The sequence below is a fragment of the Chelmon rostratus genome, chromosome 14 (genome assembly GCF_017976325.1).
Source record: "Chelmon rostratus isolate fCheRos1 chromosome 14, fCheRos1.pri, whole genome shotgun sequence".
Taxonomy (NCBI): Eukaryota; Metazoa; Chordata; class Actinopteri; order Chaetodontiformes; family Chaetodontidae; genus Chelmon; species Chelmon rostratus.
Window position 1 is genome coordinate 17,506,747 of NC_055671.1, and position 25,080 is coordinate 17,531,826.

The following is a 25,080-nucleotide window of genomic DNA, read 5'->3' on the forward strand; positions in this document are numbered from 1 at the left end:
GCTCACTAGTTAGGCAGCTGACTCACGGTTGCCTGTGACAGTGAATGATGGTGTGGATGTTTAGCCATCAGAGAGCAGGCCGTTCCCTGCAGCTGCAGGCCTGTTGAACATCAGCACCTTGTTGTCTAGCGGATGGGCAGAGTGTGGGGAATTGACAGCATATTGTCACTGTGCCGTTCGCTCGTTGCAGGGCAGTAATTTCCACACCTGTCCTACGTCAAACTGATGCTGCTCTCCTCTGCTGCTCATCCCTCTGTTTCTCTCTCGCTCCCTGGTCTCCCTCACTTTCGGGTTCTCTTAGCCTGTTTGTTCGCGACACAAGGCTGGGGCCCTGCTGCAGGGGGGATTAGACAGAGTTACAAATCAAAGTGGGTTAATCGGCTGGCCTACCATTTCAGGAGGCATCTTTCAGTTCACTGGCCCCGCTGCTCTGTTTGAGTGTGTGTGCCACTGCTCACACTCGCCACACTTGAGTAGTTGTGGTGAAAACAATACCAGTCGCCCTTGTTGAACTTCATTTGAACTTGTACAAGAGGAACATCAGTGTGAACCAGCTAAGCGCATTGAGACGCCTTACCATGTGATCTAAGTGAAGTGCTTGTGAAAATCCAAGAGCCAGCAGTCATTCATAGGACGCGAATGGCTTAGTATAACAAAAATGAAATTAGGGCAAACTGTAGATTTTACTCAATCGTTCCAAAATGTTCAACGTCATGCAGTTGAAAACACGGAAGGATGTTACATGCAAATTCGCCCAGGGCGGCACGAAACCGGGATGTGTCCATGCAAGTTGGACATGTTTAAACTTGAGCGAAAAACTAAGAAAAGCGAAAAGCGAAGCCAAAACACCTCGACCGCCCCCTGGTGTCTGGCTGCAGTACAGGTCATAAACCCCACTCCCATGTTAGCCTGAAAAAATCAAGCTTCATTTTCCTGATAAGTTTGTTTTTAATTGGTTATTTAATGCTTTGAAAAGGGACTGACAGTAAACCCTAAGCCACAGTTAAGTTGGGTGGGTGTATGATCGGGACCCCTGATCACTACTGCGCAGAGTCTTGCTCCAAATGACGCCACCAGCGCAAGATGGCAGCACCGGTATCCAGAATGTTTCAGCTTCATTTTTAAAAGTGTATTGAGTATCATGAAAAAAAGGGCTATATGAATGGAATCCAGTGTTATTATTATTAGTATTAATGATTTTTATTGAGTGGGATGAAGTGGGGACATGTCGTCCTTCCTTATTCACAGCCATTTGTTTGGGATGAATAAACAGAAATGATCCAAATAAATCACTCACATGTTCTTCTTGATCTGCAGCCAAAATCTCTGACCTCACGTTCAGGTTATCTCTGTCTGTAAACAAACTTTCCGTGACAGCGTGTGTCAGAAGTTTGAGACCATTAGTTTGATCGGAAGTAGGAACAAATATTTAACAGCGAATTCTCAAGCTGACCCGACTATACCGAATCATCGTGTTTTGATAACTCTGCAGCAAACAGGTGGCTGCTGAGCCACCGAGTTCATAAAGAGTGCTTGTATAGGTAACACGTCAGCTTGAAAACTGTCACACCACATCAATTAATTGCAGGCGCATTTGCATCCTTCTTTGTTTCAAACAGAGGAGATGGAGTTTGCTTTATTCTGAACCCTCGAGTTCATTTTTCATCGCTGACTCTGATATCTGATGTGATGTGAGGTAAACAGGCAGGTATGGAAATTAATTAAGGAAGCAGACAAATGTAACAAGGAAGTGCTTTGAACTTGGAGCGCCCGAAATGACTCAATCCTTTAAAACAAAAGCTCATCGTCTATGTAAACAGCACAGTTGACAGTGTTAATCAGTGTTAAATGCTCACTGACAACTATTTGGCTTTGTTGACTGGAGTATTTTATCAGTCGTAGAGCTGATATGGCTCTGGGCCAGGCACTTATTTCTGTGTTAAAAGTGATGCATCATTTTCGACACTGACAGTTTGCTGCACGCTCATACCTGCGAGGATGAGACCTTCAAAGTGCAGCATGTCTTTGTGTCATTGTAGATGTGTATCACTGGAAAAACACACACAAAAAACACATCAATTGTAGTCAACCAACTCTAATGTTCACAAAAATTAGACCGCTTCTCAATCTATCAATTATTTAAATAGAAAAGATGGGTTGTACCGAGAGATCAGTGAGGGTCAGTGACAGAGGAATGAATAAAGGGTCGGGATGAGGAGGTGAATCAGGGGTCAACGTTGCTTCTTTTCAACCGCAACAATAACTGACAGACTATTGATGAGTTTCACCTCAATGATCGGTTTTCATGCGGTCCAGTTTTCCGAAACCCAGTGTTTCCGACACATTTCAGCACCCTGCCAGTCCTGCCTTGAGTGAGTCTGCTCTGTGTTGTGTAGTGGGGATAACACTCATCACTGTGTGGGACCTATTTTTAGATTGTTAATCAAGGTAACATGTTCAGACTGACACACTCAGTATGATATCCCATAAAGTGTGAGTAGAGTGAGATTGCTTCATTTCGGCTCATCCATCCGCAGTGACCTAACAGAGGTCAAAAACGTGTGTGTGTGTGTGTGTGTTTGGTTTAGTGTCTGTTGTCACACAGCAAACCCCTCGGGGTCAAGCGTAGAGTGTAACACAGAGCTACTATCTGTAATGGTTTATTCTGGTTGTTTCACAAAAAATACCCGTGTGCCAAATATTCGGCTTTATTAAAAAAAAAAGACAAGAAATAAGTCTTAATTAAAACTGTGTAACTGTGAAATTAAAATAAGTAAGTATGTACTATTATTATACACGAGAAAGCTATTGATGAGGAAAAGTGGCATTAAAGCTCACTGGGCCACACTGCATAATCGAAAAAATAAATAAGAACCTAAATTGGAGGCTGTGCTTGAAGTGACAGGAGGCCCAGACGATGTGAAGATTTGACTTGTTTTCGAGAGAAGAAGAAGAAAGCCAGTGACAAGATCAGTTTTTGGTTATTTTGCATGTACATCACTTCGTCGTTCAAAGTGCCACGACTCTTCAATAAAGGGCTGTGAGGTGAAGACACCCGGGCAACAACAACATCAAATTTTATCCTGCACTGCACAACAAACCCTCAAAATTAAATGAGAACAATTGGACAAATCCGCACTGTGAAGAGCCATGCAGCTATGGGCTGAGGAGCACATTTTTTATAAGGCTTTCCAAGCAGATTGATGGACATTTATCTTCCAAAGATGTCAGCAATCCCCTGCAAAGAGTCACTTCCTTTGATTCCAAAAGCGTAAATATGATGTACGTGGTTCCCAATTTGAGTGAATCTGTCAGATGAGGAAGAACTTATTTAATAGTGATTTGATTCTCTGGTCTGCTGCATTGACAGCCTTAATCACCGTTGCGTACGCATGATGAAATAATGACATAAACATTTAGCAATGACAACACCTGTTTTGTTTGAAGGGTTGTAGTGACAGAACAAATAGGCGATCGCAGGGAGATTTGGAGGCGTCTTAATGCTGCAATATCTGATTCACAAGGACTTGTAACTAGGCACCCGACATTGCACTCTCTCAAACTGCATTAAAAAAATAAGCTGTTAGCGTTACATGAGGAATGAACACAGTTTCAAAAAGCTCAGTTTTGGGCGCTTGATAGTGTCGATTTGAAACAGAGAGAAAACAGCACATTTTGACAGGTCTTTGTGTTTGATATGCGTAAGATAAATCTGTTTTTGAGGCATACGTATTGATTTTTGTGTCTTTTTTCCCAAGCTGAATAGATTTACTCGCACGGTTCTGCTGGTCTGTCTCGTCATCGAAAGCCTTATAATTGGTCTTGTGGGTCGCTGCGGTTCGACTCGCGTCTGACACCAGCGCGCAGATTTCACAGCGCGCGGAAACTCGTACCGTCAGTTGTCAACGGGGCACGAGACTAGGTCCTGCTTCATCACAGCTTGTCAAAACACATGGAGTCGATAATGGGCCAAACAGGAGAGACGGCGGGTGTGGATTGGTTTTCACAGCCGCTGAACATGACACTGAGAGTTGATGATGGGATGGCGTCGAGAGGGATAATGAAGCAGTTGCTCTTGGTTTGAGTGATACTTTTGCCATCACTTCAGTTTTACTTATAGAGTACACAGCAGTTAGTTCAATTTGAAAGATGCATTTCAGTGCAAAAACAGAAAAATAAGCCTTGTTGCTCAGGGTCTTAGGTTCGAGCCTCCTTTGCAGTTCCCCCTCTCTTTTGATTCCGGGAAGTGGTGCGGTTGGGGAAATGGTGCCGAGAACAAGCGCTGCTGTTGTCTGTTGCGCTATTAAAAGAAGTTTTACATCAGCACTTTAACGTTAAAGATTAAGCCTGAAATAGTTTCCAGTGTTTTTTTTAATTATTCAGCCTCGTATTGTCAGCTGTGGGAGTGTATTCAAGGAAAAGACAAAGAGAAAGGAAAACCTGGATGAGGGGGTTTGCATGCAAGCAATGTGCGCCTATCCTTCTGTGTTGGTGAGTGTGGTCGTACTCTGTACATTGATGCACTTAGGATGTCTTCCACGTGTTTTTTGGTATTGCTACATTAAGTGTTTTATTGTCTGGTAAGAGGTGGGGGAGCTGGCAGGATGTTATGTTTAATTACTCTCTCTTCTTCTGTGGAGTAGAAGATTTTATATTTATATACAGAACTATGTAAGTTGTGTTTTCTGCAGTGTATGCAGCCAGTCTGGCCTCCATTTAATCAATATCAAACTTTAGATCAGGAATACAAAAATAACTTCTTGTTATGTTTTACTGAAAAAGTGAAATTGGGATTGTAGATTTTTCTTTTTTTTTTTCTCTTCCTCTACTTTTTGGCAATGGCAGTGAAATAAATAAAAAAAAAAAACAAGTCTGGAATCTTGCTCTCACCAGTTAAAGAGGTCAGATTGGGTGAGCTGAGGAAAAACAAATAACATTGTTAGGATTAGTGTTGACCACGCTGCATGTGCGGGTTTGTGTGAGATGCACTTTCATTCCAGAGTGCTGCGGGTATTAAAGCTTCTTGATGCTCACATCAAGTTATTATTATTCGTTGTTGCATGTCGGGAGCCAAATGTCGGCCTCTCTCTCTCCCATGTACTTCATCAGGCTGCTTAACATGTAAAACTAAATCAGAGGGGGCCTTGTCTTTGAAGCTGGGTAAAAATAGGAAAATATTACGTAATAATGGGAATGAGAGCAGGGATCATATTGACATATTTCATGCATGTTGTATGGACACCTTTATCAGGCAATCTGCCGATGAGACTTTTGCCACGTCTCCAACAGAGTGCAGGTAAATGCGATTCCTTTTTGCGGTTTAAAAACGTGAAATGTGACCCGCTTCCTCAGGATATTCCACAGACCTCCATGTTAACTCTTCATTAGGTCTAATTCTTCTATGAACTTCTTGTAACTGATTGTATCACAGTCGGTCCTCTCAGCACACCCTCTCAGAAGAAAACAGTTTGCTTTTATTGAAGAGTGGCTCCACATCGAGCCAGTCGTCTTATGTCCCTCACATCAATATTGTTTTTTGTGCTTTTAGTCAGTAGTGGTGTAAAGACGGATTCCACGTTGCTGTCTTTATCAGTATCCTTGTAGCTATGTCACTGACACACACACACACACACACACACACACACACACACACACACACACACACTTACATTAATTTCCTGGAGACTTACCCTAACCATAGCCGTAGCCACTAACCCTAAACTTAACCTTAAATTAAACCTACCACAATGTGACTGTGTAAGCAGATATATGTCCCCACAACATGAGTAATACATGTCCACACACAAACACACATATATATATGCACATGCACGCACATTTGTGTTTCTATCATTTTTGGGGACATTACATAGACTTACATTCGCTTCCTGGAGACTAACTCTAACCATTACCATTACTTGCCTAGCCCTAACATTAACCTAAACCTAACCTTACCCTAACATTAACCCATCTTCATCCTAAAATTTACATTACGGGGACTTTTTGTCCCCATAAGGAAGGCAAGTCCCTACAATGTGACTGCGTAAACGGATTTATGTCCCCACAACATGGGTAATACATGCACGCACACACACACACACATATATACACACACACACACACACACATTCTGAAGCTGAAACCCTCCTAAAGCACCCCTGCGTCTCTTGTAGGTCAGCCCAACTGTGAGGAGATATTGCTTCTTCAAGGGTGTCCTTGCTCAAGGAGATACTGTATGCAGGCCATCAAATCTGAACTCACACAACTCTGTAGTTGAGGAAAAAAAAAGACATACACACAGACACACGCACATAAACTGGATTTGTGGGTCTGATATAGGCTGATAACCAGTTTTCTGTACTCACTCAGGCTCTGTGCGTGCCATCGATCGACATAATGCATATATTGCATTATCTCATTGTTGACAATGTGTAGATGTGGTGTGTGCTTCTGGGCACTCGGTTTGAATAGCAATCAGCTTCTTCCTCAGTTCCCCAGACCTCCATAATGCATGAGGTGTGGGACTCGTCTAGTGGATCAGTGTATTTGTATGTGTTTTGAGAATGTGGGGTAGTTAAAGGACAGCCGTGTGGAGCTTTATCTGCAGCAGAAAGGCAGAAATTTGGCAAGTTTGTACACGTCTTCGGCTGTGCATATAGAATGTATATGCACAAAGCCCCCTCATATCCACACACACACACACACACATAATGTCGTCATGTAGGAGAAGCAGTAAATGGGACAAATGACACAAACACTTTTTCACCCCTTGTCTCTTTGGCCAGCTAACCTTTCATCTCCTGTGAATGACAACTGAGAGTGAAACCTCCATCGACTTCCACCTTGTCTTCCAGTGGGATTCAAAAGCACCCTAATAATCTGTGTCCTGCTCTGCCCTCTCCTCACTCCCCCATCAACCCCCCCACCAGCCGCCCCCCTCGCCGAAATTGCCACTCCACTCTACTCCTCTCCAGGGACACAAAAGAGCCTGCAGATGCTCCTATCGACTCCAATAAATTGTATGTAGTCAGTTAAGCTGCACGACTGCCAACTGGCAAAGCTGTGAACCTCTGCTTTGGGAGAGCTCTGAGAGAAAAAAAAAAAAAAAAGGTTCCTCTAAATTTGATTCACCTTCACCAGCGAGCTCTCTTGAAAGCTACGTCCAGGCCAGAGTTAATGATGAAAGAGCATGGAAGGGAAAGGGGACATATACGGATGGAGAGACAGAGAGAGAGGGATAGGTAAACACTGAGAGAAAGAGAGAGAGAGAGAGGAACAGTGTAATGGAAAGGGTGGTTAGACGAAGAACAAGTAAACAAACAAGAGTCTGGGGTTTATTGAAATTTGTCATCTGGTTCCCGACATGCCATAAACTGGAAATGGTCTTAAAAAGTGCACTGAGTCTAAGAGGTTTGATCAGAGTAATGTCCCTATGGGAATTTCGAGACCTTAGCAGAATACAAAAGTGCACACACTCATTCCACTAACTGACCAGCATTTTTCCTTAGTATCCCAAAAACACATCTACATGCAAATCAACTGATACAAACATTTTAAGGCCATTACAGTGTTTTGGTTATAGATATTTTCTTTTTATGTCTATTTTGATGTATATTTTAGTTTAAACTGTCTGTGTTAAAAAAAAAAAAAAAAGCATATGAAGATTCTTCATCCTGGAGCAAACAGGCCAAATGAAACCCCTGCAGCAGCCCCTGTATGTGTTCCTGTTGCAGATTTACTACATGCGGTGCACAAGCTGTTCCAGACCCAGCCCTGGATCCTAAAGACTGCATACACAGATCTCCAGAGATTGGGGAATATACTGTATGTCACTCAGCTCCGTGGGGATCGGCATGTTTATTATTAGGCCTCTTTGGAAACGCTGTGCCCTATGCCAGGTTCCTCTTGCCCTGTCGCTGGCGGCATGGGGGCCGTGTGAGACAGGAAATTGAAAGCCACTTGTTGTTGGAGGGCTTTTTGGAGGAACTGAAGTAGGTGGATGATAGAGCGCGGTGCGGACATATGGCTGAGTGGTGGAGGGATCACATTTCCTCCCCACTGAAGGTGTTTCAAACAGGAGGAGAGGGGAGAGCGAGACAGACACAGAGCGGATGGAGGCAGAGGATGGTTGAGGTGTAGGGTGCTTGAGGGTTCAGGCCCAATCTTCAAGGTCAGCACACTATAGATATAATATAAAGCAACATGTACAGCCATTCTTCCCATTATTCAAGATCAAATGGTTTACCAATATGTGTGAAATATCCGGGTCGTCCATTATTGCTAACTAGTCATTTGGCTGATTGGGTGCCTTTTTACCTGAATGCAAAATCTGCCATTTTTGGAATTGAGTGCTGCCAAGCTTTATGTCGGCAAGCTTTGAGGAGGAGATATTCAAATCTGTATCCTTTTCGGGGCCCCTCAGAACCCATCTAGCACCTCAGAGGCTGATCCAACTCCTGTCATGTTTTCTAGACGGCTCCCTCGGCTGTGTCTGTTTAGCGGTAATGATCTAAGCCATTCACACTCACCTCCTATGTGTTCCCGCTTCCCTTTCTCTCCCTGCCGCATGCAAATAGATGCAACAGGAACTCCTCCGAGATTGAGATAGCTAGATGGAGAGGGAATATAGGAGAGAGAGGGGAAGCTATAGGGAGAAGGAGATGGAAGAAGATTCATGTAAAGGAATGAGGGTAAATGGGAGATGAAATAGAAAAAGGAATAACATGAAAGAGGGGAAAAGGGAATGGATGGGGGAGATGAGAGGAGGATAAAAGAGAGGGGAGAGAAAGTAGCAGAGGGAGGTCATTGCTGGTGCTGAAATCAGAGACTGGAAGTGAAGAGCTGTGAGAATAAAAGCAATTTGCATCACTGCTCCACTGAGCTTTCCAGTGCCTTTCATTTACCCCCCCACCACCAAACCCTCCCCCCGCCATCCCTTCCAGCAAACTCACCACACCATTCCACACTTCTCAAATGGAAAACTGGCTTCAAGGGTAGTGGGAAGAAAGGGATATATAACCAGTACTCACTATTTAGTCATCCTCATTCTGATCCCTCGCTCTTTTCTCTCTCCCTGTAGACTTAAGCCTCCACTCTCCTCCATCCTCCATCCTTGTTCTTCTCCCATCACTCCTCAGCTTCCTCTGGGTCTTCTTCTTCCTGCTTTTCTCCCTGTCCATCATGTTCTTTCAGCTTTACCTCCACCTTATCTTCAACCTCATACTCTTACTTTTTGTTTTGTTTCCATTCTTCATCAATTAATCCCAACAGCATCAGCCATTCATTCAAATGCCCAATATGACAAATATGTTTAATTGAACAGTGCCTCCAGTGGCCATTTAAATGTAGCTCTCGCCTCTTGGGAGAAAAGGTGATGGTAGCATGACTTTGTTACAGACTCAACATTTAGGTTTTTCTTTTAACAAAAACTACCAATGCGTTCTAACCTTAACCATTTTTTAAAAAAACCCTCAAACTATGATCTTTCCCAAACTTTAAAACTGCAATAATATATATATGTATGTATGTATGTATGTATATATGTATATATATATATATATATGTATGTATGTATGTGTGTATATATATATATATATATACACGTATATATATATACATACGTATATATATATATATATGCACATGTATATATATACATGTATATATATACATATAAATATGTATATACATATATAAATATATATATATATATACATATATACGTATATATATATACGTATATATATATATATATTTGGCCACTAGGAGGCAGTACAAAAGAGCTGTGACATTTTCTCACATCTTAGTTTGATATGTTGAACTTGTTAGCAAACAATTACCTATTTCATTTGCTCAAGACATTCACTCTCCATTTTCGGTCTCCACCAAGTACAGAGGGAAATATTTCTTTTTTTTAGTAGCTATGTCATTTTTTTTTTGTCTGTTTGTTTTGCCTAGATGTAGTTAACCAATTACCTGAAAAAGGAAAGCTGTAACAATAGAATCCAACAATATATATCTAGTATTACTTCCTCATGCTGTTCTCAGTCTAAGAGAAGCCATGTGTTGCGGGGGTGGGATGAGATGTGAGGGGTTATTGGACAGGGCAGCTTGGAAGATGAACGGGGTTGACGAGGTCAGAGTGGGCAGCTGGGGCATCTTTTTTTTTTCGATTTGATTGTTTTTTTGTCCTTCCGCAAGTTCTCACTGATCTGTTTGGAGAAGAACTGCTGACGGACCGTTCACACTGTGGATATAGCATTGTGAGGAATCTTTGCCTCTGTCTGAGAAATCTGCCCACACAGTGACTCGGGCTGTAAAATGTGCCCTTTCAGTAATGAATCCCAAACTTAAAGTTTGCTGGGCACTTTTGGGAACACATCATCTGGATGGGAGTGAACGTGTGGGCTGGGCTTCGTCACATCAAGTGTTCAATTAAGAAACATAGAGCTCACAGTGTGTCAGTCCAGGGAGAAACAGGAAGTCATTTGCGCCACACAGATGAAGTAAATATCAGCTAACTCCTTGGGCGCCGGCTCCCACCCACTCTTATGATAGAGCAGGTGCTTTAAACTGTACATGTCTCTGCTTAATGCGTTGCATTGCAAGTTGAAATTCATCAGTTTTACCTAACTAATAATTAACCAGGCTAAGCCAAACACTGTCTCACCTAGCTGGTTTTCCTCATCCAATGTGTAATTTCCAGTTCTAATTTCAGAGACAGCTAAACTTGAAGAGTGCTGGAGAAAGTCTTATCAGCCTTCTTCAAGATGCATTACTTGATTTCATCCTCAAAAAAAGCAGCCAGCAGCAGTGAGGACCTGAGTCCAACCAAGCATTGAACAAAAGCTTTTCATTAATGCTGCACAATCTGCATTTTAATTATCTTCAGGTCAGTGTAAATATCAGCTACAGGCTTCCATTCAGCCCCATATCAGAAGGGATCCTACTATTTGTAGCCTGTTGCATTTGCATCCCACTCACTGAGGTAGCTACAAGCCGCTGCGGGGCGGAGATGACAGTGCCTCTCTCGGTATGGCGGTGCACACCAGCGGCGGGTCAGGCGAGCGGAGTCAGCGCACCAAATAGAAATGATCTCACAGCACCAGATTGTCCCTTGGCTGTGGAGGACCCTTGCAGGCTTTTGATGATGATGTAGCTGTGGCGCAGGATTATTAGTTGTATTTCTAAATAAGGAGCGTTCAGCTCAATAAAGACTTTCAGATGCTTTGCAGCAGAGATTGACCATGTTTTTTTTAAAGGAGTTCCGAACTGCACTGTGCATTTTCCTTGTCAAGAAAAGTGATTTTCAACTCTATTAATTATACGTTTGGATTTAAAGGTTAACCAAGTAGAGGAGCAGATAGGAACAAAATTGATCACTGACAGTTTGATTGATTAGTTGACTGGCTGACTGACTTCTAGTGAATATCTTGTGTGTTTAACAAGATCTGTAAGAAAAGTATTTTTCAAGAAATCTTCAAAATGAGAAGCATTAACACAGCAGGTAGCGTGCTGTGGAAGCGGATATTAGTTATTAGTTATAATGGATTCTCACATTCTGTAGCAGCTTGGAGTGTGAGAATATAATGATCACTTTGTATTGTCCTCTCCTCGGCAGCTTGGCAGCAGAACATATTCCACACTCATAAATTCAACATCATTCTTCCAGTATCACTCTCAGTCTCCGCTCCTTCCCTGCTCCCGCTGCCGCTCTCTCTCTCCGACATAGTTTATGTACTGATGCTCATTATGACTGTTGTTATGACAGCCTCCCTTGCACTTACATGCGCACAGACACTGCAGTTATTCTGGTGATTTACAACCTCCTCCTCCTACAGAGAGAAAGAGAGAGGCACGCTATAGCTGTGTTTGAGGAGAGCTTTATGTTCACAGTAAACTAGCCACAGTGGCACCTCCACAGAGCCCGTCCCGCAAGACAAACCACAAGTAGACAGGCCTGCAATAATAGGCTCTCAGGGATGACAATGGACACATTCGCTCAGTTTAATAATTACGCCCCACGTCATAGCACCTTCTTATCCATGGCTGTCAGGTTTTTTTTTTTTTTTTTTAAACATTTCACAGCTACTTAAGAGTACTTCACATTCAAAAAGTGGCGGGCAGGATTGTGCATATGCCAGAATGGCTGATAGCTTTTACAAATTATGCTTATTATGAGTGCTTGGGCTGCAAGTGATGAAATATCAACACGTCCTCAAACCTAAACGACAGAATAGGTCATTTTCCAATGACTCTCAAAACGACGGATATGACTATTGGAGAGTACTAGCATCAGGCGCCTGTACAACCCCGATTCCAAAGAAAGCCGGGATGCTGAGTGAAATGCAAACAAAAACAGAAAGCAATCATTTGCAAATTAGCCATGTTAAAAGACAATGGTTCTAAGAAGTGTTCCCCAGCCCAGGCAGTAACATCCTTTATACACTCATGTGTTCACGAAGTGGTGAACCTCGCTCCATCCTCGCTTGTGAACGACTGAGCCTTTCCAGGATGCTCCTTCATACCCAATCATGACACTATTACCTGTTACCAATCAACCTGTTTACCTGTGGAATGTTCCAAACAGGTGTTTTTGGAGCGTTCCACAACTTTCCCAGTCTGTTGTTGCTCCTGTCCAAACTTGTGTGAAACGTCAAATTCAGATTAAGTAGATATTTACAAAAATCAGTTAAGTTGATGAGGTAAAACATTAAATATATCGTCTGTTTTCATTGTGTTTTCTACTGCGTATACGTCAAAAAGCATTAGCAAATGATCACATTCTGTTTTATTTATATTTTACACAGCGTCCCAACTTTTTAGGAATTGGGGTTGTACTCGCAACATCCAGTAAAACTGTTAATGTTGAGTTGCAGTTTAATTAAGTTTAGGCACCAAAGCTAGTTGGTTAAGTTTAGGAAAATATTGGTTTAAAATAAGTATTGTTACATAAGTAAACTTACGTAAATAATACACATGATGTAAGTATGTTATCTAAGCTAAAATAAGTCAGCACTGATTTTTTGACCCATCCATCCACCTCACCTCCTCCATCCTTTGTTGCTCTTTATAGTATGTCACCTGATTTCCTCCTTTGCTCCCGTTATAGTTATTGTGGCCACTCGAGGTTATCACGTAATAATAAACGTAAATATGGGCCGCAATAAGCTGCTTCCACAGATGACCTACGTGGCCAGCTTTTGCAGGAGGCTGGTCTGTGTATTACACAAGATCGTGACTCTTGTTATCCAATCCCTGCTGTTTCGTATTGCAAAGGACATGTTGCATATTGAAACAGTGCCAGGTGCAAATCACAGCAGCATTGTTTTCTTCCCTGTTCAGCCCCGGCTGTGATCCTTGAACCACAACAAACAAACACGCACACACACTCACACATATACATAGAAATATATATATAGCATCTTAGCACATTAGCACATGCGTAGGCCCACATGCACAAAATGCACTGGTACACACGAGCAGGGTATAGTCATACAGTGCATGTATCATTTATTGATGTAGTATCTATTTATACTACAGGTATATATACGCCGAGACAGGCTGCAGATGACATTTCCAATGTCCGCATTTCTAACAAGACAGGAAGAGATACTGTGTGTTTGTGGGTGCCCACAGGAAAGAGAGGGAGAGATGCCTCCTTGATGTTTGATACATCACAGCAAACCCTCCTGTTTGATGGAGTGTGCTGATGAGTGCAGCGCAGATAGTTTAGGAGGACTACACAGCAACAAGCATCTCTTCAGCCACATGTGCTGCGGTGCACAGCAGAAAGAGAGGAGTGCGAGCCATTACGCAACCGCCGACCGGGGATGAAGTGTTGGGAAGGCAGCACGTGCAGCCAAGGGTCCTGTGGTGCAAGTATGAAGCTGCCCAGATTTTAGACCTTTATCGTTAGTTGTTGCTCTTCTTCTTTCTATAAGTGAGAACAAAATACTGCCTACAAGTTTTTCTTTTATGTAGGAAGCTACTACATTTTTGAGGCATTCTAGCGTTTCTTTCACATATGAAAAAGGCTGCCAAAATGCAGGGTTTCAACAATCCCATACAGTGTTTTACCCTGGATTTACTACAATCTTCCTATTTCCCTTCCAAGCTCAATTATATTGCTGAACACTAGAATTGCCACTATACTATTTATGTCTTTTGAAAACCTCAGTTCTCAAACTCATGGTTGTCAGCACCCCAAGCCAAATAAGACACAAACAAAAACATGACAAAATCTATTTAAGTCAAACAAGGCCTTCGCTGAGAAGAGCCGCTCATGTTTCCCTGACTCCATCCAGTCAATATCCAGGCCTCCAGTTCCCAAGGTGCTGTGGGATGTCAGATCTGTAGCCGACGGGCGCATTCAAAAATGCATGTTCAGCCTCTTTGCCAGGAAGCGGATGTGCCAGTCATGACAAAAAGTTCCCTGAGACAGCAAGTTTATTTAACTTAGTTTTTCATGGATGATTGGTAGGCATCTTACTTCAGTGAGATACATGAGCATCTGACTGCTGGCTTGACTGTTTTATCGTGTCCTAGATTTCCCATCAGGGAATTTCACTGGAAGCTATCTAACTTTCCTGTATTTCTTTATAACTTATTCAGACAAAAAAAGGGTAATATAGGCAGTTTGTGCAAGCAGCTTATTACGACCCATGTTTACGCTGTTATTGTTAGGCTGTAATAATTATGATGGGGGCGGAAGGCAGGTTAAGTAGTATAAAGAGCAAGAAACAGTTACTGAATGTAACACCTGTTCTATGAGTATGTGTGCCTGTCGCTAGGACTCTCCAATAGTCATTTAAGTCATTTAAGGGGTCATTAGGGAAATGACCTAATCTGCCATTTTGGTATAAACACGTGTTGGTATTTCATCACACGCAGCCCAAGCACTCATAATAAGGATCATTTGTAAAAGCCATCAGCCAGTCTTGGACATGCACCATCCTCCCCGCCACTCTTAACATTAACGACGTGTTAATGACAACCTTAACGAAGTGAGGACAGTCCAGTGAGACGAAGGGTCTCCTTTGTTGTACTGGCCTGTCGCTGGTGCTTTCCAGCGTTAATGTATTGCATCACCGGCATGCGGCTGTGCATATGTTTGCAGCGTTGCGCACATGCATATTTTTCTCTTTTCATTTAAGAAAGAATAATATTCTGTCCCACACACTTTGATGTCTGAGTCTCCGATATAAAGTGGACATGTGCAGCCCCTCGAAGGCTACATGTTTGTGATGTGTTGAGAGAGGATGGTCTACCATTGTGGTTTTTGGGAAGACAAACGGAGGAAAATGGGTGAATATATTATGCAAGTACAACATTTTGAGCCCAATTCACGAACAATACTTAATCCCGGGAAGAGAGAAACTGTCAAAGCAAGTAGAGCATATAGGAGATATTTTCTAAAACAGATTTTTTAAAGGTTGCTTGGAGGTTATTTTCATTTGTCTGGAACATGTGGTCTCTCTTGCTCTCTTTCTCCCTTCTCTGTTCCTATATGGGTGTCGCACACACACACACACACAGACACACACACACACAACCAACCAAGCAAGGAACACACATATTTTTTAGCATATATTAACAGATCCAAACTGACACACACACACAAACACACAGACAGACACAAACACACACACACACACACACACCAAACCCTAACCATCTGTCTCTCTTCCTCTCTCTAACACATACACACTCTTTCACACTGTCTGTCTTAACCTCATGTTTCTATGAAAAGAAGCAATTCCCCACTGCTTTGTACAGAGTTTTTTTTGGCCTGCACTGTTACTGTTCCATTTGCTTTTAAGTGAACTTCATCCAATATTGAAGCCGGTCCGGTCTAATCTGAGATCTTGCAGTGCTGAAGTATTACAGAAAATGGCTGCTTTTTAGGGTAACCCTCTCTTCTCTCCGTCTTTCCTCTCCATCTCCTCCGTTTTATCCACCTCTCTCCCGACTGCTCTCCCTCCCTCCCCCTCTCTGTCCTCCTTCGCTCCCTCCCTGTGCACTCTCAGGACTACACATTGACGATGTACTTCCAGCAGGCCTGGCGAGACAAGCGCCTGTCCTACTCTGAGATCCCCCTCAACCTGACCTTAGATAACCGGGTGGCCGACCAGCTCTGGGTTCCCGACACCTACTTCCTCAACGACAAGAAGTCATTCGTCCACGGCGTCACAGTGAAAAATAGAATGATCCGACTGCACCCGGACGGTACCGTTCTGTACGGTCTAAGGTGAGATTTTAATCTCTTGAAAAAACATTTTTTACGACACGGCAAGACCAAAGGGTTACATATCTCCATGTGCAAATAGACTGCCAAAAATACAACTACTCCTGAATGCTGGACGAGCACAGCACCAGATAATGACAGACTACGCTGCACAAATTGTAGTCATTCACACTTCATGTTGTCAAACACTTCACACCTAATCGTTTGTCGGTGTACCTTCTCCTTTTAAAATCAAACAAACCTGAGAGAAAGAAAACTTTTTCCAACTTTAATATAACAATGAGTCAACGATAGCTGCATTGCTCTCCGTCAGTAATTAGCTCATTAGAGCTAGATGAAGAAAACTACTGATGTGAGGTGCAAAGTTGCCCCTGAGCGAAAATTACAATGTTGATGAAGTGACCTAGTTGTGTCCTCATTTACAGGACATGTGCACATCACCAACTACTGGCTTCTCTAACACTTCATTCAACTCTTTTGGAAAGTCTGCACTATTTACCTGACCAGCAAAGGTATATATATATATAAAAAAAAGTTCAACTGAAATTAAATTACTTTTTTTTCTTCTTCTTAGAGAAAATAATCAGCATCCCCTGTCTTTGCATTCCCCTGATCCCAAGATGGAGAACTTATCTTTAAACACCTAATTAGATATTTCAAACATTATTTGCATAAAGAAGTAACTTTATCATTCTACTATTGGCAGACAGTCACACTCAGAAACAGCCACATGTCAGCCTGCTCGTGTGTCCTTCTTACCGTACAATGCGGCTGTCATCTCTACAATCTTCTCAAACTTAGCGTGATGGAGGAGTAACTCGGACAATTCAGCGAGTCTGTTGACATCGTCAAAGCTGGAGAGACGCGAGTGCAACTTTCACAAAACAGCAAGTTTAATTTTCTTTGGAGACATTCTTCAGGGAGGCCGCTACAAATATTTCCCCAAGCTGAGGCTTGTGCATGTTTGATGTGTTAATATGACGCGTCCCATGTGTTTTCCAGTAGCCAGAGACAAACCCCTGCTGTACAATATAAATTGATTGACCCATTCCACGAGTTCCAACCTCCCAAAGTTAACATGATTACAGTGCACTTCTCACACCTCACTGATGGCTCATCAGTTAATTTTGCAAATAGGCCTCTGATGCCTAAACTCTATAAAATGTTATTGAAAACCATAACATCATAACAGCCAACATGGCAGTGCACTGGCACTGCTGTGGGAGAGTGAAATTAAATAGAGAGAGAGCGACAATGAGACAAAGAAGGAGAGAGAGGAGTGAGAGGATTAGAAAGACACCTTGTCGGTATTGCTCTCTTTGGTCTTCTTCATCAATGCTGTCTGTCTTCATTAATCACCCACTGGCCTGTTACAGTGCTTAGCATGCTGTAATTTGCTTAGGTTCCTCACACAAGGCTACATTATATCTCTTTTACTGCCTCCGTGTCAACCAAAGAAGCATCTCTTGCCAGGTTTGATGGAATTAATGGATTGAAGTTCTGAACACTTCAATGGCACCAGAAGGGTGAGTTTTTAGATCTGATGAGCACTGAAGTCACAGCAAGACTAGAGGGGAGGGGAAGGAAGAGTAATCAGATTCTCAGTGCCAGTTTTTTTCTGTCAGAAGGATAATGAAAATATCCCAGAATTTACCCACTTGAGGACTTTTCTACCAAACAAAGGCGCAGTAATTAGATCCTCAGGTGTATGATTGCAAGGGACCTTCACTTGAACATGGTGTCCGATTATGCAGAGCATTGGTGAGACCAAAGTAAATTCAAACCAGATTTTTTTAAAATTATTTTTTTCTCTGCCCATTGATACATCTTACCGCCTTCACAATAAATCAGAAATCCTCTCATAAAAACAAAATCCTCCTGTCAAACCCACAGTCTGTTTACCGACTAACCATTCTCCTTGGATCATAGCTGGGTTTAAACTGATTCGCAGACACTTGATTTGATGAAAAAGCGAAGCGTTGCACATCTGATTCCTCCACAAAGTACACACAGCATCAAGCAAAGTGCTTGGCAGGTTTTGAAGTTGTTTGATGATGTTGTTTTTTGAGGTTTCTTGCAGTGGGAAATAAAAACACCAAGCTGTACCCTGAATACTGTCAGTCCCCTGGGACATCAATGTGGCATCTAGTGCCATAGCAACTTCTGCTATAATGCATTTAATAAGAGCGGTGCTTGATCATTGTGTCGAAATGCCTCCCTTTTGCATCAGAGCCAATGTGCTGATCTCCTGGAACTACAAAAGTTGAAAAAAACATACAGAAGGAAGCGGGAGCGGCACCGGCAGATTGTGAGGGTCAGATTATTCTGAAATAGAACTCAGATTCTACAAATCATTCCTGTCAGGTCGTTTGAGTCAAAACAGATAACCTACAGTATCAAACCAACCAGAAGTTATGACACAAAGTCAGCGCAAATATTACTTTGGATGAAGTGGGATTAGATCAAAACTGGGAAAAGAAATCCATCACCCTCGACACTCAATGTCATGTAAGCGGGATGACCAGATTTTTACAAATTGGGTCATGGGATCTTGCGCATGTCAGTGAGCGCACACAAATCCAGGCAGCACATGCAGATACAGCATATTACTGTCCCCTGAAAGCCCAATACACATTATGTAGTTATTCAATTCATTATGCCAGTAAATGAGATCAGACTACATGAAACTTTAATGGTCACTGCAATGGAAATTGAGTTATTGCAGAAGCCAGTAGTTAAAGTATAAATCAAAAACATATATAAATACAAAAACAATATGCACTATGCAAATCATAATTCCAAATATTCTGACATAATTAGGATAAATTATGAACAAAAAAGATTATTAATCCATATTATCAGTATCTTAACTCATGGATAAAGTTGGTGTTTTGTTCTGAACATTAAAGGAATCGTTTAACATTTTGGGAAATACCCTTATTTCTAGAAGAGAATTAGATGAGACGATTGACATCACTCTCATGTCTTTACATTGAAAATGAAGCTAGAGCCAGGGTTAGCCTAGATTCGCATAAAGAGGGGAGGCAGGGGGGAACAGCTAGCATGGTTCAGTCAAAAGTTCAAAAATATTCCTAAAAAACGCCTCTGACGCTCACTAATACACACTTTGTCTCATTCGTTTAGTCTGCATACAAACAGAAGTACAAAAGGAGCAGTTTGGAGGAGTTATGTGCTGGGTGAACAACAGCCAGATGTAGTGATATACCAGAGAGATAGTCGTCACTGTGAGGTTGCCAGGCAACCTGTGGAGACGCTGGCAAGAGGGATAAAGTATTATCCACTAAGAAGTAGTTACAGCATCTAACTATCCCTAAAAGAAGTGCTGTGTGAGTGCTCTGAGTAAGCAATGGGAAAAACTAATGTCACAACAAGCATGAAGGCACCTGCAATAAAAGCCTGTGAAACATTATCGTCCAGCTTTGTGTAAAAGCTTAATAAAATCTAAATGTGCTTTATCAGAATTGGCGACGTTGCTTCAGGAAGCGACCCCGGGCTTCACCTGCTGAATGTTGATTTACACCTGAAAGAAATCCGTCGCTGAATATTTCTTTTAATTTACTTTGATGATCGGACTCAAAGGACGGAATAATGTTTCGCTTTCAAGGTGAGTATGAGAAGAAAAAAGGAGGGTTCGCAATAGCACTTCCTCTCCCCCGTGGCCCGTAGCGCCGCTAACAGCAATCCGTGCATCGCAGTTAAGAGTTCGTTTGTTGCTGAAATACAATATTCATACTTTAATAAGGAAATACTGCCCACATTATCTGTATACACCGACAGCGAGAGGCATCGCTGAAAAGCAGAATCTTCCCATTGAGGCGCTTTATTGGAAATGTAATTGGATGCAGCGAGTCCATCGATGCTGATAATAGAGAAAGCCACACACAGAGAATATACAAACAGCTGATGAATATTCACAGACACACTTACTGTATTTGCCATTGAACTGCCAATTCAAGGCGGGGGATTCATTATGGTGGCTAGAAGGCAAACAGCACCAACCCTTTCCGTGTGGCTGAGATGCATTCACTTGCACACATCTGTTGACATGCAAACAAGTGTTCCCTTCCCACATAAACTGTAACACCGCCACGTCGATCTTCAAAACCATTTCAAGGGCATTCTTTTTACCTGCGCAGAAACAACGGCAAATAGCAAAAATTGACTCAGGAAGTAATAATGACTGCAAAAGCAAACGATAACAAACAACAAACGCGCCTCTTTGTATGTCTCAGGCAGGGTGGACCTGAGAGGGCACATCTTAAGAAGGGTCTCGCCTTTGTTCTTTATCGAGGTTATTTGCTGCAGGATAGGGCTGAATATTCTTTGTTGAACGGACTAGCGTTTGTCGCTGAGGATCAGCGAGCAAAGGGACAGGGAGACTGCAGCGAGACTGCAAAGACAAAGAGATTTTCTGATCATTCAAGAGAGAAACGGGCATGCACAAGTAATAGCCGATTTGAATAATCAATATCAAGTTGAATAAACATTTCCAGTAAACGGCGAACAAAATATTTTATCTCCAAACAATAAAAAGCGATGATTTCTTTGTTGAATATGCGATTAGTGTCACAGCTTCCAAGTGATTTGGTTGTGGGCATCCCACTCCCTATGTTTTCTTGGTTGGCTGTAGGTGGGAACCAGCTGGTTATGGGGAATGAGCGCTCTCTGAATGCTGTCATTATCTTAACTATCAAATAATGAAGCCCGGGCATGCTGCACATTTTGTGTCTCTGAATGAAACTGGTTGGATTCTGCAGGCAATGGGAGGGAGGTGTTCACCACAATGTACAAAACTACTATATTCAAAGTAGAAGCCATATGGAACAAACAGAGAATGTGGGCTGAGATTGGACGTATATATTATGCAGAATATATTCGAGGAATGTAAAATAGAGGTATAAAGTAGTATAAAAATTCTACTCAAAGACATACGTTCATGTGCTCCCCCCTGCCCCAGCATTTAACCCATGTCTGCATTTCACTCCCTATTTACCGTCCCGGCGTGAAAAGCAGCGACTGTGGCTAAAGGGGTCCCACGTGTCCCACCTCCACTGAAAGCCAAGGCAATAGTTCAGAGATGGACTTGTTTAAACTGCGAGCTTAGCAAGGCTTCAACAGATGCACCAGAGGGTATATTAGCACTGTTTAAAGTTATGATACACCAGAATCTACTTTGTAGTTCTATCTTGTAGTTAGCGTCATTCGTCGATTGTGCAACTAAGATCCATATTTACGTTTATTGTGCGGGGACCTCTACTGGCCGTGGTAATTATTACGGGAGCAAAGGTGATGCCACAGATTTTATCTAAGATCTACTGGGAATAATTATTTTATTTTCTCTGGAAAGCACCACTGATGGAAGGTGTACTTAAACCCTCTACTTAAGCAAAAAGTAGCAATGCCACATTGTAGAAATAATCTTGTTACTTAAGACCTTCATCTGGTGAAGATGCAGCAGATTTTCGTTGCGTCATATTCTGCTGGGTAGCTTGTGAATGTCATCAAGAGATTATGTTTTTGTATCTTATTTTAGTCTGTAATAATAATACATTTATTTGTTGCTAATATTTCCTATCATAATTTAATCAAGTAATCAATTAACAATGTAATCTGAATCTGCAAAGTAACTAAAGTTAGCAAATAAATGTAATGGATAAAAAAGTACAATATTTGCCTCTGAATTGTAGGGGAGTAGATGCATAAAGTTGCAGTAAATGAAAATACTCAAGTACAAGTCTATCAAAAGTGTGCTTAATTACAGGACATATACTAAGTTACCTAGACCAGTGGTCTAGGTAACTAAGTTAGACTAAATTAGTCTTATGGCTCTGCAGATGTTTCTTTTTTATTTAATAATGTCAAATAAAATTGTTCAAAATTACATCAAAGCAGCAACACACCGATTTCAACCAGACAGGTTGAACAAAATTGTCACAAAATTAAAAATGAGACAATAGAATTGAAAAGTGGGAGAAACAGAGACAACTACACAGCCCCAGAGTTCAGTCCATTAGATAAATAAAGAGTCAGCTTTGTCCCCACAACCCCCGAAACAGTTCAGTTCCACTGCAAAAAGAACGACAAATCAAAAATCGGCTCTGTGTTTTACCGCAGATCCCCACAAAGCTCCTGGAGAATCTCCGACTGGGAAACACACACATCCACTGGATTATTCCTCCCCCTGACACAGACTCCCGAGATCAGGCTTATGTTTTAAGACAAGCTGTATATCGCAGCAATAGTGCACAGTCATCACAAAATCCACACACACCGTTTGGGACAGCTGTTGCTCCTACAAAAAGTAGGGATAAATGACTAAATATACGCTGCTTATTCCAGTAAACAAGTGAATTTACTCTTACAGTACTCAAGAAAATATACTCTGTTACTTTCCACCAAGCATGTTGGTTGCGAGTACGTGACAAACAGTCAACACATTTACTTGGCCTCAATCCCAGTGACTGCTGGAAACCCTTAAGGCTACTTGGCCCTGATTTGACCTCACAAGTTTGATCCATCCAGGAACAGAGTCTTCGAGCACAGTCTGGTAAATATGAAGGGCCACTACAGGTGATGCAACATATGGGGCTCAGTTGGTGCGGTTGGCAGTGTCCTGAGGCGGTAACCAAGCAACCAAGGACCGCACTAAGACTGAGCGAGAAATGCGGCTGTGCATCATTTACGTAATGGAGAGCCAGACGGCTGCAGACACAACCAGGCGCAATCAAACACAGACACACACACACACATCCGCAGCAACATAACAAACATGTACAGCAGCATGAGGGCCCCCACACAAACATGCATCACCTTTCCCTTTGCCGCGCGGTCTTTCTAAAGACTCTGTCAGAGGCTCTCGCTCTCAGTTCTACGCCGCTGACTCCATCTTGACACAGAGATCAGAAAGTTGCCAGAAAGTAACCGGCAATTTACTCCTTGGTTAAACACTTGGAAGCCACGGAGCCCCATCACCAGCAGCAAATCCATCGGGGGATCCATCAGAGAGAAATAAACGCTGACAAAGACAAGGGACAAGACAGAAAGAAAAGGGGAATACATCTAAACCTCTTAGGCTCAAACAACCGTCCCGTCTCACTCTGGGGGGTGGAAACCCCTGAGGTGTGTAATATGAAACAGCGTGTTAATGCTCGAGCGCTTCCCTTTGAACTTCTTTATTGCTATTAAAAGGCGCTGTTATGATAGTCCCCTCGCTGTCTCACCTGATATCCCCTGTCCTCAGATTTTCATCTGCTCTCGCTTTCTTTTGGCTCTCGTGGTGTCCTTCGCCTTGCTGCTCTCCCTTCCTGTGGATATTTAAAGGGGCACAAGTCATCACACCTAAACAACAAAGCCTTAATGGCTGCAGGTTGTTATGACTCATAGTTTCATTTATTTTTAGGCGGCGACTTCTTTGGCTGTAGCAATTATGATGGGAGAAAAGAAAGAGGTCAGTTGACGCAGTATAAAGAGCAGGAAGCCATCTCCAATGGTGGTATATGTCATTTTGTGTTTGAGTTATTGGCAATTGACCTGTTCAGTCGATCAGGTATGAGGATGTGTTGTGTAAAATGTTTTTTCCGGCATTTAATTCTTTGCACTCCCCTAAAGTAACATGTCAAGATAAGCAAAGAGATGCAACAAGAAAAAGTCAGACAGACTGAACAAGAAAGAAAGTATACAGAGCAGAGGATGATGTCAGTGATGTCGAGGTCCCTTCTGGTGTCTACACACTGTGTGGGCAAATCCTCGACAAAAACGGTCAACGTCAGAGCTTCGTCATTATTCATTTTTCTTGCCTCTACAAGAATTGATGATCTAGTTATCTATAGGCTGGTTGTGAATCATCTGTCCTTCACATCCATCGCAGTGCAAACACAATCAATTGGTTTTCATGTTGAAGTATCATCAGAACATGTGACGTGTGCAAGTGTTTATTCAAACATTTGCTCTTGATGGTGATATAATTACAAACTCTAGGACTCACAGTGCAGTGGTTCAGCATCAGTGCGCTTGGTGACTTTTTTGCTCCTTTTGAAGCACTGAACCAGACAATATTTTGTGGTGAATTATAGTACAAAAATTCATGAACTGTGAAATAACAAATATTTGCTCGGTTTTGGCTTGACCTTAAAATCACTGAGCACACTGCAGGAACTGTTTTGATTTGGGTGGGCGTGGTCCCACCTGTTTGCCATATGTGGCCTGTGGTGAGCTCCGTCGCTTAGATACAGACACAGATGATTTGCGGACAGGATGGTAGCCTCTATATAGGAAAAACACCACAGCAGCTCAGTGAAAGGATTGTCCCGTTGCTGCATCATCATTTCAAAAGCTTGCAGACAAATAATATCACATACAGTGTTACGGGCTGTCCAATATGAAATTGCACGAATCTCGGACGGCTTGGATTTTAGAAACACTTAGATTATGAGATGCAAAAAGATTGGCATTGCAGTGGCTGTTGGTCTGAATAATGGGATAGTGAGAGAGTGGGGGGGGGGGGGAGAGAGAGAGAGAGAGAGGCAGAGAGACACACACACAAGGGTGATTATCTCTGCTGTGTAACACAGAGGATTGGACTCAAGATGAGCCTCTCCTCTGGCACAAATTTATCTGTGTTGTCAGGTGTTCCTAGACGATTACCCACCATGCTGTGCTGCTCTGTGGCAACTCCCTCAGTGGGAGTCAAGTTCTCACACAAGACCAGAGCCAGGGAAAGAATGGCAGCCTATTACTCACAGCCTCGTCCTTATGTTCCCTTCACAAAGTCTGATGAACAACATAACCTTATCTATTGACTCTTGGTCGGCTGC

General features: G+C 42.3%; 1 protein-coding gene across 1 annotated transcript in view; it reads left to right on the forward strand.

The window, feature by feature from the left end:
* The window catches only part of LOC121617084 (gamma-aminobutyric acid receptor subunit beta-2), a 56,977-nt gene that overhangs the window by 11,117 nt on the left and 20,780 nt on the right, over nucleotides 1-25,080 (forward strand). The window contains exon 4 of the mRNA XM_041952106.1: nucleotides 16,029-16,249. Coding sequence (XP_041808040.1) covers nucleotides 16,029-16,249 — 221 coding nt within the window. The remainder of the gene's footprint in view (nucleotides 1-16,028; nucleotides 16,250-25,080) is intronic.